Here is a 13241-nt window from a genome sequence, read left to right as displayed (position 1 = left end):
GGGAGAGCCCTGCAGAGAGGGGAAGGAAGTGTATTTAAACCCTTGTGATTCAGCTCCTGAGTGATGCTTATCCATATTTTCATTCTGAAATGGTCGCTTTGAAAGAGAATGTTGAAGGAACTAATTTAGTCTACCACAGGAAGACTAGAGAAAAGAGAGAATGCCTTGGAAAGGAGACCTACATAATCAAAGTTATGACTCCAGAACCATCTCACATTTGAAAAAGACAAACAAAACCATCATTAGCTAAGGAGTCAAGGGATGTTTACTTTGGCCAGCCTGTTTGTTTGGGATCAAACAATCAAGACTAACTTCTATTGCCAGGCAAGGTTCTGAGGCACTCTACTTCTACTGACTCATTTCATTCTCACAACATCCTATTATTATCAAACGCCATTCTACAAATGAGAAAACAGAGCCCCAGAGAGAGAGGTTAACCTTCCCAATGTGATACAGCTAGTGAGTGGGAGAGCCAGAATTCAGACCCAGGATATCTGGTTCCCGAACCACTGCTCAAAAGCACTAAGGTAAACCCCTCTTGGGCCAAAGCTGCCCTATAGGAGAGTTGTTGAACACATTGCACATTTGTTATAAGCAAATCATTCTAGGGATTATATATGCAATGGTAATTAATAATCATTACCAACATTAGCTTTTTTGTCACTTGTATGAGGCAGGATAGGCTAACTGCTGTGGCAGAAAATCCCCAAATCTCAGTGGCTTCATCCAACAAAAGTTTATTCTAACTCATTTCATTTTTCACTGTGGTCAGCAGGGGTGCTCTGCTCCACACAGTCATTCAGGAACACCTCCCATCTCTGCCATCCCCAGGGCTCTTGGAGTCCTCCCCTGGATGCTCTGCATCTGGCCAGCCAATGAGCAAGCAGAGAGAGAACAGGGAGGGCCCGGGAGAAGATTTCAGGAGCCACGTTTCCTTGGCTGGAACTTAGTCACATAGCCCCACAGAGACGTAAGGGGCTGAGAAATATGGTCTCACTTGTGCTCAGAAAGAGAATATGGTGGGCATCTTGCAAAGCACTGTGCCAACACTTATTTTTAAGGGTGTTTGTAGAAGAGACCTGGCAGGAAGGTAACCTGGGTCTCAGAAGACATTGGTTCTGGCCCTGGCTCTACTAGTCACTAGCTGGGTAATCTCCCGCAAGACGCAGTCTCTTTGGTCCCAGATTTCCCATCAATAAAGTAAGGTAATCAGCCAGATGGCCCATTTCAGGAGTCTTCTAATCCAGAATGTTTACATGATAAAGCATCATTTTATTAAATAACCATGATGCCTTAATCATTTTTCTATTGATGCTCTATTTGTGCTTTTGTTCAAAATTGCAACCATAATTACAACATCAATTCTGAGGGAAAATACTATCTATTTTCCTTTAATACTCAATATCTAGTTATGCATCATATATACTCTGGGGGGAGAAAAGAGCTTCCGACTTTGTATTAGGACTAGTTATTTGAAGCAATTCATTAAATTGGGGAAAATGTAGATACCTATTTCAGAATGCCTAGAGCTGGGTCTAAGTAATAAATGTAATGTTCTACAAGCAGATCATTTACTGTTATGAGACCATTTTTGTACAAAACAGTACTTACCTCTATTAGAGGGCACCTAAGCATGCCAGGTGAGCAAGGTGAGAACCACCAAGAAAATATATATCCAGAACAGCCAAGTTAATAACTACTGACTGAGGTTCCACTCTGTGCCCTCACTGCCAGAAATCCTTGGTTTCTGACGCGTGTGATATTATTGTAACCACAGGGATTTTGTAAGGCAGTGTGGTTTGAGAGCTGGGGCAAGGTTTGGACAGGCAGGGTGGAGAGGCCTGGGGTTGAATAAGGTGTTTTAAACCCCCAAGAGAGATGGTGAGTAGTCAGGTAGAAACTGATGGTTTTCCTGTTTTGGAAAGGAAAAAAAACAAAAGAATATACATATACATTCCAGACTCAGAGCCCTCATGGGAGACTAGGATTAGAAGAAGGAAAGTTGGGCACACCCAGGGACACCTCCTCTCGTGTGCCTCTGCCCGAGAGTTCTCCCACCTATATCTGCTGGAAAACACCTGAGCCACGCCATCATCCCGCCCTTTCCGGCCACCATCACCCTTGGCCCAGCAGCCACTTTCCCTGGACAACTGTGATCATTTCCTCCCCCTACACCCTCTTCCATCTGTCCTCTCACACGTCACAGAGAGTGTTCTTTATGAAATACACATCAATTATGTCCCCTCCTTGCTTAAAACCCCGTGGCTCTCACAGCAAACTCTAGCCCTCCACGTGGCTTACAAGGTCCTGTGGTGTGGGGCTGCCATTCATGGGCCCCGCCATCCACGCTCATCCCACCACTGCTGCTGTCAGCTACCCTGTCCCTTCGGGTCCTTTTCAGGGGCAGCAATGGGTCTAATTTGTTCATCTAATAAAAAGCACAATACATGTATTATTTGCCTATGTTTCCAGACTTTGGGGGGTCACTTTACAGTGTATTAACAATTGAACTCGTTTCTTTAAATGTAGAGAACTTCACCTGGAAAGGTCTTGGAGGGTTGAAGAAAAGCCTATCAAGCATATTACTTGGAAATGCTTTAAAATAAGTTTATTTTGTGTTTCAAAACTTTTCAGACACCCTAGCCATGTGTTTGCTGTTTTTGTCATTCAGATCTTCGCTCAGTCATCCCTCATCAAAGCCTTCCTAACCTCCCTGTTACCCCTTTCATAGCATCATGGGGTCTTGTTCATGGCACTCACCATAATTACACTTTCACACCTGCCTGTATGGTTCTTTGATGAATGTTTGGTTTGGTTCCCACACTAGACTTGGAGCACAGAAAGGACAGGGATCCGGTTTGCTTGTCCTGGATACACAGTTCCCAGTAGGAGTAGGTTCTCTGTAATTAGTCACTGCACGATGCCTGCCCATACACCAATCCTGATGGTCGTTTCTTTTCATTGCCTTCCCTCAACCTTCTGCAGGCAAGACTGCTGGCTGCTTCTGCCATGCTGCTCCCATGTCCCCCTACACAGAACTTGACCACAGAACTCATCACACTATACTTCTATTTTTGTTTCTCCCCCTTGCTAGACTGGGCGGTGATCAGGATCTGAATGCACATGGCTGGTGTTCAGCGATTGTTTACTACGTTGAACGTGACCTCCAGGAAAGCAGTTCTGGCCGAGATCCCCTGACAACGCGGAGCAAGAAGTAACGTGGAAGGAGGCTCCCCAAGCTGGCTGGCCATTTTGCTGCTGTGTGTGGAGGTAAACTTCTTCCCCCCTCTCCTCACCCATGATTCTTTCCCTCATTTAGCACATGGCTCCTGTGCTCATAAATGAAGGTCGGCTGCTCAACTTGCTTATGCAATTGTTCTCAAACCTGACAATTGTCCAGAAACACTCGGGCTGCTTGCTACAAACATAAATTCCTGGGCCCATCCTAGACCCGGCTGAATCAGAGTCTCCAGGAGCAGGATGCGGGAATCTGTATTTTTAACTCCTTAAATGACTCTTCGTAGCCAACAGTCCATCCTGCTGTCACCTGGGATCCTGGGCACAGGAGCTAAAGCAAGCACAGTGATCAGCACAACCCAAGGCAGAAAGCTCAGTGGAGCTGTTTGAGCAAAGGCCCAAGGGGAGGTCTTTGCTCCCAACTGTCAGTTATAAAGTGGCGCCCCACACAAATCCAGGAGTCAGCAGTCGCAGAAGAGGGGCCTCTTAAGGTTCTCATAGAGAACTGAACCTCCCACCTCCCCCTACGAGAAGGGTGATGATTTGTACCATTTGGAGGTCACTCTGGAGTTGGTCTCAGGGATTCTAATTGGGTGCCAGTGTGATCTTTATTATTAACCTTTCCAGAAAGTATTTACTGTCTCACAGACACAGTTCTAGAGCTTTACGTGTATTATTTTATCTAACAAACAAGAACAATGAGAGGCTGAGCAGAATAGAATGCCCTGCTCCCTTCTTGGAGAGCACTGGAAGGAACAGCAGTGTCAGGGCCAGCCCTGGACACAGACTGCAGCAGCTTTTGGCTCTCAGAGATTGAAGCAGACCTCCCTGTGGAATGACCCATCCCTGTAACACTTCCAAGGGTCCCAAAGCCTGGGAGGGAGGCTGGGGCCTGTAGATGGCTAGCTGCACTCCTCCACCTCACCTATGAACTCAGTAATCCTCTAAGCACCTTCAGATGTTCCCCAAGCCACCCGTCTCCATCTGATTTCTGGATGCCAGAGTCTAGAGCAACAGCCACAGACCTACAGACCAACCATATCAGGGAGATTACTTCTGAAGACCTTTTCATTTCAATGCGGTAGGGGCCCATGGTTCTTTGGCAATAGGGATTGGCTTGGAGGTGAGGAAGGAGGAAGAAAAGCCCAGCACTTGAATTAGTCCATTGTTATTTCAAGATAACTCACTATTTTATGGATTATATTTGTGTAAGTATTTTACAGTTTACAGAATGCATTAAATATATTGAATCCTTTTGATCCCCACAATGTCATTACAAGGGAAGCTCATTAGCTTTATTTTGTAGCTGAGGTCTGGTTAACTTGCCAAGATCATGCAGGTTGACCCAAGCCTCAAAACCAGGCCTTCCGGCTCTGGGATCACTGTTTCCCATCGACACCTCATACATGGGTGGGTAGAAGTTTGCGACAGAAAGAGTGAATGAATGATTCTCTCTCCCTAGCTAGATACTACAGAGGGTATAGAGGTAAATAATATTTGGTTTCAAAGAAATTGAAAGTAACTTTTCCCCTCTTCTCTCTCCTCTCGTCCACCCCCACAGCCACAATCAGACAGATGAGGTTGGTTGGCACCTATTGTTGGTCTTACAAAAATAGATGAATTACTTTTCAAGCAGTGTCAGTGCTATTCAAAAGCCAACAAAAGGCTAGAGTGTACTTCCAGGGGCCGAAGTGTGTCTTCTTTTGCATTCCATGGAAGTTCTCACTTTAATTCATGCCACTAAGGAGATATTTGATTGTTTTTTTGGAAATGCTAATAATGCAAGACTCATAAATACTAATGAAACACTATAGATTAGCAGAGCTCAGCAAGTAACGTGGGGGGTGCCTAGAAAGGAATTCTTAGATTAAAAAACATAAAGAATACCTTTTAATCGAATTTTCCCCAGACTGGCTTCCCAAATGTTAATGAATACTCTTTGGCTGTATGGGGAGCAGCCTCAAATAAGTCCCTTTAGGAATCCAGAAGTGAATTATTGACTTAGCTTTAGCTTGAAAAGAAATCTATTTATTCAAAGGCCATTTTAGGTGCCAAGGGATGGATGAGTTTAAGACAAAGTTTGGGAGGGGTGGGAGGGCCCTAGACGTTGAGATAAACATATAATTCAAATGCATGCTTCTACTTCAGCCAACTAAGCAATCTAGTTTGGAATCTGCTTATTATACTTGGCTTGTATGACTTGATCTATCAATAGTAATAACTCCCCTGGAATGGACGAGGCTCCCTGATGTCAGAAACCATACCTTTGTCATTCACTATTGAATCCTCAACACCCAACAGTACATGAAACATATTAGGTGCTCAGTGAATGTTTGATAAACGGATAAGGAGATTTAAAGAACTTTCTTAACACATTTTCCAGAGTTCTTCAGATCTTGTTATCTTTTCCTGAAAGGCAGCTCTGATCACAACAGTCTCCTCTTGTAAAGCCCCCAAATAAGCGCAAACCCTATGACGGCCCCTCTACCCTGGCCATGCCTACCTGCTAGTGTCCCTTCTCATCCTCTCTTCTCCCACCCTGAGCTCCAGGCTCACCAGAAGACCCCCTGTTCTCCTGCTCATGTTCTAGAAGTTTCTCTGCCTGGAATGTTTGAACATCCTTTACACCTATATTTCTCTGTCAAAATACTACTCATCTTCAAGGTCTTCCCCAGGTGGCTCCACCTTCATGAAAAGTGACCTGATGTTCTCCCTGGGCTCGCCCTCCTTCCTTGTTGGCTGAACCCAGAGGGGCCCCTGATACCCGTCTGCTCCCTGTAGGAACAGCACAACCCCTGGCACAGAATAGTTGGTGAACATTTGTGGTGGTGGTGTTATCTAACGTGAGTCAGGAAAGCTGTGAGTAGGATCAAATTAGAGAAAAGCACCCAAAGCCTTTCCACAGCAGAGCAGAAAGATCCCAACAGACAGGGCCAAAAACCCACTCAAGACTGAGGTGAAAACAAAGGTCATGGCAGAGGGAGGAGGAAAATCCAGAAGAGAGATGAGTGGCCTGAGGTACAGCGTCACCGGGGCTTAGAAGCATGCCAAAGGCTACTTTTCTCTACAGAAAGCCTGGCAGCTTGATGGTGTGTGGGCAGATCCATGGCATGGGTTGTTCCCAGGCCTCAGAGGGGCTTGAGCAGAGCCTTGGACTAGAGGACATGACTCCTCAGGATACTTTTCTTTGTTACATGTTGAGTTTAAGTTCAGGCAGCCACATGCTTTCTATAAACCTGCACTTGGGCAGGACTTTGTTTTTATTTTATGTATCTTCATGCATTTGGGAAGGATCTAACAATGAGAAATAAGTCTCTTTGCAGTCTTTCCTACAATAGACTGGGATAAGCATTTAAGTTAACCTGGGGAATAGCCAAATATTCAGGGTGGGAGAAGAGAGGATGAGAAGGGACACTAGCAGGTAGGCATGGCCAGGGTAGAGGGGCCGTCATAGGGTTTGCGCTTATTTGGGGGCTTTACAAGAGGAGACTGTTGTGATCAGAGCTGCCTTTCAGGAAAAGATAACAAGATCTGAAGAACTCTGGAAAATGTGTTAAGAAAGTTCTTTAAATCTTCTGTAAATCCTGGGCTGCTTGCCAAAAATGGGTTAATTCCACAGAAAGGAATAGGAGGCCACAGAGCAACGCCTGTGAACAGATCACTCCTTGCAGATCTGGAGCCAAACTCTCCAGAATGAGTGAGACCAGCTCTGGCACTCACTCACCGTGTGGCCTGAGCCTCCATCTCTTCAGCTGCAGGATGAGGGAACCACAGTACCTACTTCATAAGGGTGTCATGAAGATGAATGAGTTAATAGAGTGCCTAGAACAGTGCCTGGTATATAATTAGTGCTTACTAAAAGTTGGCTAAAATTATTATTGTCATCCTATAGCATTTCTTTGGGCTCCATGGACCAAATGGCTCAGGAGTAGGTGCCAATTTGTACGCTTGCAAAAACTATGTAAATAATGCCATGAGAGGGTGGGATTACATGCCAGCAGACCAGGACTGAGGACAGCTGGGGCTTAGATGGACACATGGGCACTGGGATCATGAGACATTGATAGAGCATGCTATCCAAGGAATTAGACCTCTGAGGACAATTGCTGGGGCATCATGTAGGAAACATCACCCAGGAGGGCTGCACTTGTATGCAATGAAGCCTGAGCTGATCTTGAATTCCAGGCCCAGGACCCCAGTGTTCCTATCCATAGACATGACTCACTCAAAAGATTAAATGCAGATGAAAATGATTAGAAAAGTATGAAGTGAAATGCAAGTATAAAGTGACATCATTATCATCCTTAGTTCCTCTGCTTGCCTGGCAGCCTGCGGAGAGTGCTGAACCCATTGTCCAGAGGTCTGGGTGGGTCTGGGTGGGCCTGTGTGGCCTGGGTGGGTCTCCGTGGCCTCAGACATGTCACCTCACTGCTCTGGTCCCCAGATTCTTTATCCTTAAGTGAGAGAGTTCGTTGGGATGATCTCTGGAGTGTCCATCCTGAAAATCAACCACTCCTTAATATTTGGGTCCTGGGGAATGTCTTACACCAACAGGCCTCTTAAATTTCCTTGAATCATGCCTGTCCTTGAAGTCTTGTTTGTACACAAGAACCTGTAATTCCAGAATGGAAGGCAGCCTCTAAGACCTTATACTTGAGAGCTGAGCTTTAAGATATATGTGGAGGGGTGACCAGGGAAGAGGGGCAGCTCTGTACAAGCAACAAGGAGAATGGCCCCAGCTGTATGCTGAGTTCAGAACAGGAGAAGGGAAGCACCCAGGAACCTCACTCTGGTTTCCAAGCACCATCACTAAGCCCCTGCAAGGACTCCTCTCCCATGGAGAAGAAAGAGAGCAGGAGACTTTGGAGTATTTGGTCAAGGAATAGAAAACAGAGACAAGGGTAATGAGGGGGAGGAAGGTAGAAGGTAGAAAGTGGAAAGCCAGGAAATGGTCACCCCTGGTTCTCTCAGCCTTGGGAGGAGAGGACGTCTCAGGCACAGGAATGGGATATAAGGAGGGGAGGAGACATGGAGCAGGGAAGAGATCATGAGGGGACAGCAAGGAAAGCAGGCATGGGGCAGGATGAGGACTGATGACCTCTTAGCCCAGAGGAGACCCAAGTGCCCTACTACAGACAGCAAGACGTAGACATCTCACTTTGTGCTTAAGCTTCAATAAGCTTTGAAAATGGCAAGTTATGTTAATAAAAGGTTACATACAGACCTGTCCTGTGGGGAGTGTGTGTTCAACATCTGTCAGGTGAGCTGCAGTGGAAAAAAGATTGAGAACTGCTGTTGCAAAAGGGTCCAGGGAAGCAACCCCTTATCAGAACACTGAACACACACATTGATTCATTTATCCAACAGCTGCTGAGAACTTCCTATGTGCCAGACCTGATATACTATTCATTTTTATATCCTAAGCCCAATATAATGTGCATACATAGCAAGAATTAGTTGATGCTTATTGATTACATGCATACATTTATCTTGTTTATTGAGTCTCAATACAAGTTTACTGAACTCTGGAAATCTTCAATTCCTTCCCCTTTCCTAAGCCTAAAATCTATGAAACTATTAAAATTGTAGACCAGTCCCCCTGCATTTCTCTTCAGTTGTCTGTTTTAATCTCTTCAGGTGCTGTCAGTGGCATGCCCAAACCCAAAGCTGGAAGAGGAGTAAATTACAAGTGGTCAAGGTTGCATCCTCTTGAGCCCAAGACCTGCTTGTAAGCCGAGAGGGTTCTCTGGCCCTCATCTAGCCAAGCACCATGGAGAGAATCAGCGCCTTCTTCAGCTCCATCTGGGACATCATCTTGACCAAACACCAAGAAGGCATCTACAACACCATCTGCCTGGGAGTCCTCCTGGGCCTGCCACTCTTGGTGATCATCACACTCCTCTTCATCTGTTGCCATTGCTGCTGGAGCCCACCAGGCAAGAGGGACCAGCAGCCAGAGAAGAACAAGAAGAAAAAGAAGAAGAAGAAGAAAAAGAAGAAGAAGAAGAAGGATGAAGAAGACCTCTGGATCTCTGCTCAACCGAAGCTTCTCCAGATGGAGAAGAGACCATCACTGCCTGTTTAGTTAGGCAGGAGGCAGAGGTGTTTCCTTTCTGGGGCTAAGCCTCCTTCTGACCACACACAGACATTTCAGGAACCCCTGAAATGATGCACTATGTCCATGTCCACAGAGTAACTACTCAACCAAGGGACAAACCTCAGACTAAGTGTCCCAGTGGAGGGCAGTCCCAGGGAGCACGTGGACAATTCTTGGATACTGTCTTGGCAGCTATGTGTCCAATAGCAATGCTCCTTACTGCAGACCCAGGCATGCATCCCACCTGTCTCTGGCATACCCCACATGCAAAGCACAAAGAACATTTATCCATACATCTCAATATGGTTCCCAAGTGTGTGCACATGCACATAACACACACACACAAATTCAGGCAACAGGTACGTGGGCAAGTATATTCTGCTCATCAAGTGGTCATTGGCTATGTACTTTGTGCAGGGAAGTACATTATCTACAGTCACAAAAATGTCTCATGGGAAAGCCTTGCCAGATTCAGACACATATATACAATTTCATAACCAGCAAGGCCCTCATACACCATCTATTCCATAAAGCACTCAGGTTAGAGATGCATGCTTTCCTATTTCTATCTCTACACATCATAAACTTTTACTGGAAGTACTCATAATTGGACATTCCAGCAACCTGCTACAGTCCCAACGCCTGTGTGTCTTGATACAGACACACCAAGTTTCCATGCCTCTGACCCCTCACCTGTGCCAAGATGTCTAAAGTGTGATGGTTCAAAATTCATTGAAAGCTCTTTTCTTGTAACTCATGACAAGGTCCGTCCTCATTGCCACTGAGAGGTGTTTAATGTGATCCAAGACCTCTCTGAAACATGACCCCCCCCAAACCACTCAGCAAAGTGCCTTTCTCCAAGCAAGAACAAACAGCTCTTGGTAGTGACTGCTAGAAAGCTATGGTAGCCCACTCATTTATGTCAGTGGACTGCAACTATGTACCTGTGCAATGTTTTACAGATGGAAAGGGTGAGGAGATGCTACACCTGAGCTAGGTATCTCCTATATAACCAAAGTTTCCAGCAGGGAAGGAACTAGACAATCATCAGTACCGTCTCACAGAAGGCAACACTGGAAGTGATGTCCTAAGGCTGTGATGCATGCATGGTATGGCACAGGTGGGATGCAGAGGTAACAGAGTTTAAATGAAAGTAGGATGAAGCTATAAAGAGGTTTATTTATATTTATGTTGAAGCTCAGGCAAGTGCCTTGCACACAGTAGGTACTTATAACTGGCTGTGGTTACTGTTGGATGTGTGATGTTTTTAAGGGTAAGCTTGTAATACCTCACCAATTCTCCCCGAGTGATCTTCTCTCCTAAGTGAGCCCACTAATTGCTGCAGTGGATGAAATTGGGTGTTTAATGCTGCAGGAGAGTACATGTGGGTGACGCGTGTGCCTTGAGGTATGTGAGGACGCGTACATTAGATCCACAGTGAGCTGAGGAGGGCTCTCCCCACCAGAGTGAGGGTGGGAAGCAGAGTTAATCCACTTAGAGGATGAACTGCTTGGTATTTTGATTGTATTGTGACTGTATTACAAAGATGGACAATTCACTCCTTGGGAGCAAGTTATGCTCTAGAAGTTTATTTGCAAATATGCTGGGAAGCTCTCTTGAAATATTTTCCCAAGGAAGCTATTCTACACAGTGGCAAAATTGATATCTAATTAATAATGTAGCTAAACTATGATATTTATAGTAGCAAAAAACTAAATTCTGTAAGATTGCATTAAAGGAAAGATATATTCTATTTGCTCACTTGGGGTGCCTGGTACTCACCTGCCCTCCAGGTGTACTTTAGGCCTGTGGAGGGTGGGCATTTAGTGGTGACCCTTGCACCAGGGTTTTCTAACAGATGACCCTGTGAATCATAATTCAAACCTGCATATATTTTATAGCCAGTCACATTTGCCCTCTCACCCTATATGGCCATAAACTGCCTAAGCACTCAGGCCTCCCACTCATCAACCCCTTTGACCAGAGAAAGAAGCACTCTGGTTCTCTATCCCCTTGTCACATAGAGAGTTTGTCATGGGGCCTCTGGCTGTGCCCTTCACATAACAGAATGACTTGCCATCTGCCTGCACCAAACCCAGGGATGTGGAAGACATCTCCCCACATCTCCCACTGCTCACCAGGACAAGCTGCCCTTTCTGTCTCCACCTCTCAGTCCCCCTAAAATGGATGGCTGGGGAGACGTGGAGGCTGACAGCTGAGACGCAGTGTCAGATACGATCTAGGAGGGCGGATCACCGGGATCCGGGACCATACAAGTAACATGGTTTCCATGGCAACTGCTTGCTCCTTTGAATTAAGACAGCAGTCAGTTGTCATTGCCATGACAAGGCCTCTATCTCCAGGCACAATATCCCTGCTGTCTCCTAATCCAATGGACTTGCTCTTACCCCAGGCATGAAACACCCAGAAACTCACTTCCCAGTCACTTCCACAGCCGATGACTCAGGAGAGCCAAACCCAGAATGGTGCCTCTCTTTTCCCCACCACAGACTCCCCTGACAACCTTTCCTGACGTAACTAGAGGAGTCCCAGCACAGGATAGGCCCTAAACATTTTGTTAAATAAACAGGTGCATGAAAGGAGCCTAAGGCCATTGTTGATATCCACTCTTCTTTCCACTTCCTTCTCATCTTTTTCTCTGTTTCATGCTTTTCTGATTCCCTCTTCTGCCTGCACCAGGCCAGCCCCAGCCCTTTATTCCTCTCCATTTTCACTCCTTCCAGCCTCTGTCCCTGATCTGCCACTGGCAACCCATGGGACCTCAGGACCAGAGACTGCTTGACTCATCTGGGGAGGGTAAGTTCACGGGGAACAGAAAAATGATTCCTAAAGAAGAGGCTTCCTAGACCAGCACAGGCTCAAGAAAGAGATCCCCTAGGCCTGGACTTCTGAGCAGCTTCAGCCAGGCTCCGGCCAGCAGCCAGAGGAGGCCTTTCCCCATTGCTCAATAGATTCTGTTTCTTTTTCTTGGGGGGAGCAGGGAGGGAGAAAGTTAGAAAACTGGCAGTCTCCTTTCCAAGAAAAATGTAAAGGGTCCAAGCTGTATAGTATTTGTCAGTATTTTTTTTCTGTAAAATTCAAACACACACAAAAGAAAAATTTATTTAAATAAAATACTTTAAAATGAAAAGTCTTGGAGTCAGACAGTTACTTTCTTAACATTAGGTATTACCCCCACTCAGACATCACTCAGAAATGATCAATGCAGGGACTCTTTCTGTGACACAAATGTCCCAGCCCTCCCTGGTCACCGCCTTCCCCATGGTAGAGTCATCGGTCTGAGGACGAGGAATGTGGCTGTCTCACACTTGCTTGCAAGACACTTGCTTGGAGACCAGACTCCCTCAGAGGTGCCAGCTACAGGAAGAATACGCTGATGTTCCTTGGTAACACTTACAGAACTTTCCATCAACGAGGTCCACCAATGGCTTCTTAAAGGAAAAGGGGGGAAATAGCAAAAACCTAGGGAAAAATGGACCTTTGAGTTAAATCCACTATTGGGAAGGGAGGGATCAAAAACATCTATAGTAGCCACTAGGGCAAAAACTGTGTGTATGTGTGTGTACACTGTTCAGTGTGGTTCAGTATGGTACCACTAGCCACATGTGACTATTTAAATTCATTACAGTGAAATAAAATTAAAGGTATACTAGCTCAGCTATGTCTGCCATATTTTTTTTTTTTTTTTTTTTTTTTTTGAGATGGAGTATTGCTCTGTCACCCAGGCTGGAATACAATGGTATGATCTCGGCTCACTGCAACTGACACCTCCCGAGTTCAAGCAATTCTCATGCTTCAGCCACCTGAGTAGCTGGGATGACAGGCATGTGCCACTATGCCCAGCTAATTTTTTTTGTATTTTAGTAAAGATGGGGTTTCACCACAG

At 45.6% G+C, this 13241-nt stretch overlaps 1 protein-coding gene across 5 annotated transcripts in view; it reads left to right on the top strand.

Annotated features, from left to right (window-relative positions):
- LOC134731271 (uncharacterized protein KIAA0040-like) overlaps positions 1-12485 on the top strand; it is a 35086-nt gene extending 22601 nt beyond the window's left edge. For all 5 annotated transcript variants that reach the window (XM_063627411.1, XM_063627409.1, XM_063627408.1 and 2 more), the window contains 2 exons: positions 3095-3270; positions 8875-12485. In XM_063627411.1, the coding sequence (XP_063483481.1) occupies positions 9008-9322 (315 nt within the window). In that variant the 5' untranslated portion in view covers positions 3095-3270; positions 8875-9007 and the 3' untranslated portion in view covers positions 9323-12485. The remainder of the gene's footprint in view (positions 1-3094; positions 3271-8874) is intronic.
- The last annotated feature ends 756 nt before the right edge of the window (positions 12486-13241 follow it).

The sequence above is a fragment of the Symphalangus syndactylus genome, chromosome 12, assembly GCF_028878055.3.
Source record: "Symphalangus syndactylus isolate Jambi chromosome 12, NHGRI_mSymSyn1-v2.1_pri, whole genome shotgun sequence".
Taxonomy (NCBI): Eukaryota; Metazoa; Chordata; class Mammalia; order Primates; family Hylobatidae; genus Symphalangus; species Symphalangus syndactylus.
This window is presented reverse-complemented; position numbering and strand designations above follow the sequence as displayed.